Source organism: Leucoraja erinacea, chromosome 9, assembly GCF_028641065.1.
Source record: "Leucoraja erinacea ecotype New England chromosome 9, Leri_hhj_1, whole genome shotgun sequence".
Classification (NCBI taxonomy): Eukaryota; Metazoa; Chordata; class Chondrichthyes; order Rajiformes; family Rajidae; genus Leucoraja; species Leucoraja erinaceus.
Window position 1 is genome coordinate 39,477,260 of NC_073385.1, and position 6,763 is coordinate 39,484,022.

Genomic DNA, 6,763 nt, shown 5'->3' on the forward strand with positions numbered 1-6,763 from the left:
CAATATTTAGACTTGCAGTTCACGCAGCACCACATTTGCAGGACTCGTGCATTTGTCACTGCTATTCTTTGCACTTTGATATGCACCACTATGTTCTCATGAAGAGAGCTGCCTGTGCTTTTGAAGTTCCATAGAGTTCAGCTTCCTGGATAACACTCTTTTAACGATAGGTGATGCAGATTTTAATGATATGGGATTCATGTTCCTCAAGCAAAGCATATTAAATTTAAGCTGTTCCCAAGGATATAACCGATATGTAACACATGTTTCAACTTCCTTTTGTGTGAGTGTGAGCTAAAAGTAATTTGAATTGCTGTTTGTGAGATGAATCAGTGAATCCAGATATACTGCTCAACTGGCATTGATGTGCAGATGCTGCAGCAAAAAAATAAATTGTAGCTTTATAAATTTACAATTAAATTAATTCTTGCAATATTTTCATAGTTTTAAGAAATGAGTGAGGGCTGTAAAACTAATCCCAGCTTCTATCTGATCCATTTTTGTTGACAGATTTTGACTATGAAAAAGTGAAGTGTAGGGATAGGAGCAATATAATGTCGATTGGTATCCTAATGTTTTGTTGCCCAATCTTTTTTGTTTACAGTCGCAATGTATCTGGGGATCAAAAAGACGAAATCAAAGAAGCAAAACCCCGTTCACTTAGATTTACCTGGAGTATGAAAACAACGAGTTCCATGGATCCCAATGATATGATGAAGGAGATCAGAAAAGTCCTTGATGCAAACAATTGTGATTATGAACAACGTGAGCGTTTCTTGCTCTTCTGTGTCCATGGCGATGGACATGCAGAGAATCTTGTCCAGTGGGAGATGGAGGTTTGCAAACTGCCAAGACTGTCACTTAATGGAGTTCGATTTAAGCGAATATCAGGAACATCCATAGCTTTCAAAAATATTGCTTCCAAAATTGCCAATGAATTAAGGCTGTAAAATATGGTTAAGCTATAATTTCTTAAATAACATTTCATGAGTGTTTTTTTCTGAACACTGGTGGAAATTTACTGAAGAAAATGTATAGGATAATGCTTACGCAATAACTCTGTAACTTCAGATCATGGTATTATAAGAGAGCGGAAATTCTCGTGGGTGGGATGAGCGGTTGGGGGAGTGAATACATTTTTGTTTTAAGAAGTGCACTACAACATTCTGAACAGTTTGCCCCTTCATCTCAGTTACTTAATATGTTTGTTATTAGCTTAGAGTCAGTAACCTGTGAAATAAACTGAAATTCTATGGAAGTATGATCCCTGTATTTAAGAAAAATTGTTTAATGAAAGAAATTCCAGTTAAAATCCAGTTGAATGTGGGACATGAAGATACTCATGTGCTTTAATCCTGCATATCTTCCCTCCTTGGTACTGATTCAGGTGCTTAGCTTTTCAATGATAATGCATTGTAAGAAACAAATAAACTCTTTTTTCATCAGCTGTGTTTAATGATCTTCAGACAGTTGAGGTGTACCTAGTATTTTCATAAAACAATATATTACATAATGCGTAAGTTCTGCAAATGAAAGAAAATACCAGATGTATTTAGGCCTATTAATGATATTAATTACCTGTGTTAAACCAGGAGTGCTGTGATTTTAAAATGATTTGCGTTCTATAGATCACCGATACTAAACCACACTTAGGGTTTCTCTACTGTAGAAAATATCACCATCTAAGACTGGTTCCTTGATCAATTAGGACATCAATTATATAATTATTTTGGTTTCTTTACAACAAAGCTTAGATCATAAACAGTTTTGTTCTGCCATTATTTAGCTGTAATTATTGTTAATATTGAAAATGATTGGCCTCCACACATATTAGCTCAGTAAAAATGTTTGAGTTTGTAATTTAACTGTTGGGCCCCATGGGACAATATTCACTTAAGTATGCATTTTGTTTTCCTTTCAAGCTGTCCGCAATGTCCTTTGGAATGTAAATAATGTAACTTAGTTTTGCAGACAGCATCATATTGTTATATAATTTGTTTTCCTTTTTTTTAATGTTCTGTAATGACCAGGAGTTATGAAATCAATGTAAGTTGTCCGCATTTCAGGTTCACTGATCTCTTCATTAAAGGAACAAAACAAAAAATGTATTTCTGCAATCTCACAGATCTCAATTACTCATAAAGGATCTACACAATTATGTCAATGATTGAGTGTATATATTTAATTCCATAGTTTTCTTTTCACAAAAATAGTTCCATGGAAAAGCATTGCTGACTACCCTACTATCAAGAAAAACAGCATATCGGAAAAGGTGCAAAACCAAGTTTGTGAAACGAAAGCTCCAAATCTTTTTTGCAATTTTATCACTCATTTTGGAAATCCTTGTATACTATAAAATAAACATTTCTGAACATCAAACAGCAGGAAGCACGGTATTTTATCATATTTTTGTAGCGTGGTCCCATCTCTCCAGATTTGCAATATGTAAATGTAGTTCCCCTGCCTGCATTGATTTTTGTTCTGTAAAAATAGAATCTATAATTGTAAGCAGGTCAGCTCTCAGCTGAAAATCATTGCATCTAGTTGTCATTCTCTGTTTGTTTGGATAAATACGTTGATTTTACTTTTATTTTTAGTTACAAAAAGTACAGCAAATTAAAATGAGAACCTTAAAGGACCAATGAATTTACGATTACCAAATGCAATATTCATATCTTTCATTGCTGTCCTGCTCGACGTAACATTTTACTGAGTATCAAAAGTGCATATTTTTTGACAAACGGGCAAATGAAGTAGGCCATAACATATGTTTTTACCAAAAAATGCACATATTGTGTAGGTGGGCAAGAAGAGGTAAAAATCCCTCAACCAAATTAATGTTTCCTATCAGATTCAGTCAAAATGCTCTTGTCTTGTTTCAGCAAAGCTGAAGTTTAAAGAAACATCTTAAGACCATAAGACATCGGAGCAGAATTTGACCATTCAACCCTTCGAGTCTGCTCTGCCATTCGCTCATTGCTGATCTATTTTTCCCTCTCAACCCCATTCTCTTGCCTTCTCATAATATTTAACCCTTACTAATCAAGAACCTATCAATCTCTACTTTAAAAATACCCAATGACTTGGCCTCCACTACCATCTGTGGGAATAAATTCCACAGATTCACCAACCAGACTAAAGAAATTCCTCCTGATCATTCTAAAAGTATGTCCTTTTATTCTGAGGTTGTGCCCTCTGGTCCTGGACTCCTTTTCTGAAAGTCAAAGTCAAGTTTATTCGTCACATACACATACGAGATGTGCAGTGAAATGAAAAGTGGCAATGCTTGCGGATTGTGCAAAAAAACTACAAAACAGAATGGGACAGAAAGACATATTCACATATTGCATATTTGTGGGAGGAAAAAAAGCAAAAAAACAGCAATTATAAAAAGACACAACAGTAAAAAGGTACAGTAAAGTTAGTCCCTGGAGAGATAGGAGTTTACAGTCCTAATGGCCTCTGGGAAGAAACTCCTCATCCTCTCCGTTTTCACAGCATTGCAATGGAGGCATTTGCCTGAGCGTAGCAGCTGGAACAGTCCGTTGCTGGGGTGGAAGGGGTCTCCCATGATCTTGTTAGCTCTTTTGATGCATAGTTCCTGCAGGGGGCGAGTGTAGTTCCCATAGTGCGTTCGGCCGAACGCACTACTCTCTGCAGAGCCTACTTGTCCTGGGCAGAGCAGTTCCCAAACCAAACTGATGTTTCCGGACAAGATGCTTTCTACAGCCACTGAGTAGAAGCACTGGAGGATCCTCAGAGACACTCTGAATTTCCTCAATTGCCTGATAAAAGGTAAAGGCCCTGCCAAATTTTCTGATGATACAAGATGGGTAAATGAGCAAGTGATGCGGAAGATACAAGGAAAGGAAGTAGGGACAGCTTAAGTGAGTAGACTAAAGCATGACAGATTATTTGCTGGTAGGAAGAGGAAAAGAAGAATATTGTTTTAATGGCAAGAAACGACAATGCTGCTGCACAGAGGGATACAGATGTATTTGTATGTGAAATGCAAAGAGTTTTCAGACCCAACAAGTAATTATGAAGGCAAATTGAAAGTTGGCCTTTATTGCAAGGAGTACAAAAGTAAACTTTGTCTGCAAATGTACTGCATACAGATTTATTTTCCTTATTTAAGATGGGAATAATTACCTTGGAGGCAATTCAAAGAAAGGTTCATAGGTTAATTCTGGAATGAAAGGACTGCCCTGTGTTTTAGCTTAGTTTATTCTTGTCACGTGTACTGAGCTACAATGAAAAGCTTTTTTGCGTTCTATCCTGTCAGAAAAGACAATACATGAATACAATCAGGGCATCCACAGTGCACAGATAAAGGGTGGAACATTCAGTGCAAGATTAAAAAATTGGAGTGCGATAAAGTCCGAATAAAGATGGTTCCGAGGTCTCCAATGAAGCAGATGAGGAGCAATTGTAATCCATCAATTCCATAGACACAAAGGTGCGCTACAACGCTGAGAACTACAGTCTGTACTCTTCCCCTTTGCTGTACCTATAATATTTGAGTTTGACAGATTTTATTTATGTATAGTATTACTGATCAGATTGGAGAGCATGCAAAACAAAGCTTTTCATTCTACCTTAATTTATTTTATTGTCATGTGTACCAAAGTACAGTGAAAAGCTTTTGTTTGCATGCTGTCATGTCAAAGAAAAGACTACATGATTACAATCAAGCCTCCATAGTGCATGGATAGAGGTACAATATTTAGCGCAAGATATAACATTGAAGTCAGTCTAAAGATTATTCTATTGAGTATGTGTGACCTACGCCTTAGAGTTAGAAGAATTAGAGGTTTTTAATGAAGTCTATCCCTACTATTTCTTATGTTCTTATTAAAGGATCCACTCTGACAACTTTGACTTGTATATTGCTGTTACAATAAAGGTGAAGCTATTAATAGTCCCTGTTATGATCTTGTATAGATTCTTCAATCTGAGTAGTTGAAGAGGCTCGTTGCTGTTTGTTTCTTCCTGCAGAGGGCAACAGGCTGAAAAGATGTTAGATTGTAGAAATCTCTGATGGCAAATCCAGGAAAATGCTCTCGGCAATTTCAACAAGGTGAGTGACAAAAAACTTACCCCGTCTTTAAAATTAAATTCAGGCAATTCCATGCTTTGAAATAAAATAGTAAAAGGAAAATGTAATAAATATTCAAGCCAGGAGGCTCACGTGGTGAAAGAAAGCAAGTGATCATTTCATATATAATAATGAATATAACTTTCATCGCAGATTCTGTCAGCCCAGCAGGATATTTCCAGTGTTTAGTCTTTTTTTTAAAAGAGTGATAAGAATTTGTAATAATGTGATAAGCATTTCTGTTATATCCAATATTGTTGTCACCAATCACATAAAGTTAGCAGTCAAGTGCAACATGTAGTTGAGGTCATGGTATGTTGGCCTTTATTGCAAAGACATTGGATTGTAGGAATGGGAAGGTTGGTGAGGCCACACCTGGAGTACTGCACACAGTTTTGGTCACTTTACCTAAGAAACGATGTTGCATTGGAGGCAGTCCAAAACAGATTCACCAGACTATTCCTGCGATATGAGGATTTTCCTATTAAGTGATCCTCAATAGATTGGTATGTATTTTTTGGAGTTTGGAATGAGAGTAATCTCATTAAAATATATAAAATGCCAAGAGGACATAATAGGGGTAGATGTTGAGATGTTCCGTGAGTAGGATCATTTCAAACGAGGAGATGTATTTTCAAGATGAGGTGGTTATTTAAACTGGGATATGTAAAAATAAAATCACCTTACAGAGGGTAGTGAATCTCTGGAACTCCCTGCCCCAGAGAGATGTGGAGGCTAATTCATTTGGAAGTATTTAGAGTGGAGCTAGATCATATTTATTTTGGAAGATCAAGGGATTGAGGTTTAGACACAGAGGAGGAATTAGGATCAGGGATCGATCAACCATGATTATATTGAATGGCAGGTCAAGCTTGAGGGGCCAGGTGCCGTACAACCGCTCCTATTTTCTTATGTTCTAATCGATTTCTTGTGTTCTAATTGTTTTCTTGTGTTCTAATTGTTTTCTTGTGTTCTCCTTTTCTTCAGACATTCAGCATCAATCATTTTTTTGTCATCCTGTCATCCTGCTTTGTGAATTGAGTACAGTAAGTTCCCCAATGTATTCTTCTTGCGTATGGCATGCTCAGCCTAAAGTTGTAGGACAACTTGTTCTATTTGATCTTATTTGATTGTGCATGCCGGGTTGATTGCATTCGTCGCAACAGGGTGGACCACGTGAAGGTTGCAATCTCCCACCACTTCCCCAGTGTGAGACCTCGGATTAATTTCCAACGTAAAAAACTAAGTAAATTGAACCATTTGAATGAATGAATAAGTTTATTAGCCAAGTATTCACATACAAGGAATTTGCCTTGGTGCTCCGCCTGCAAGTGACAGCATGACATACTGTGACAGTTAGGAATGTCACATTAAACATTAATAATAAAACAATATTGATTAAACATGTGAATTAAATTAAATACCAGAGCAAAAGGAGGCTACAGATGTTTGGTTATTGAGTAGAGCTACTACTCGTGGAAAAAAGCTTTTTTTATGTCTGCCTGTGGCAGCTTTGACAGTCCGGAGTCGCCTTCCAGAGGGAATTGATTCAAAGAATTTGGCCAGAATGAGAAGGGTCAGAGGTGATCTTACCCGCTCATTTCCTGGCCCTTGCAGTGTACAGTTCATCAATGGAAGGTTGCAGCCAATAACCTTCTCAGCTGA

General features: G+C 37.0%; 1 protein-coding gene across 6 annotated transcripts in view; it reads left to right on the forward strand.

Moving 5' to 3' along the window:
- Positions 1 to 2,108, forward strand: part of mark3a (MAP/microtubule affinity-regulating kinase 3a) — a 100,322-nt gene extending 98,214 nt beyond the window's left edge. For all 6 annotated transcript variants that reach the window (XM_055640595.1, XM_055640594.1, XM_055640590.1 and 3 more), the window contains one exon: positions 605 to 2,108. In XM_055640595.1, the coding sequence (XP_055496570.1) occupies positions 605 to 950 (346 nt within the window). In that variant the 3' untranslated portion in view covers positions 951 to 2,108. The remainder of the gene's footprint in view (positions 1 to 604) is intronic.
- The last annotated feature ends 4,655 nt before the right edge of the window (positions 2,109 to 6,763 follow it).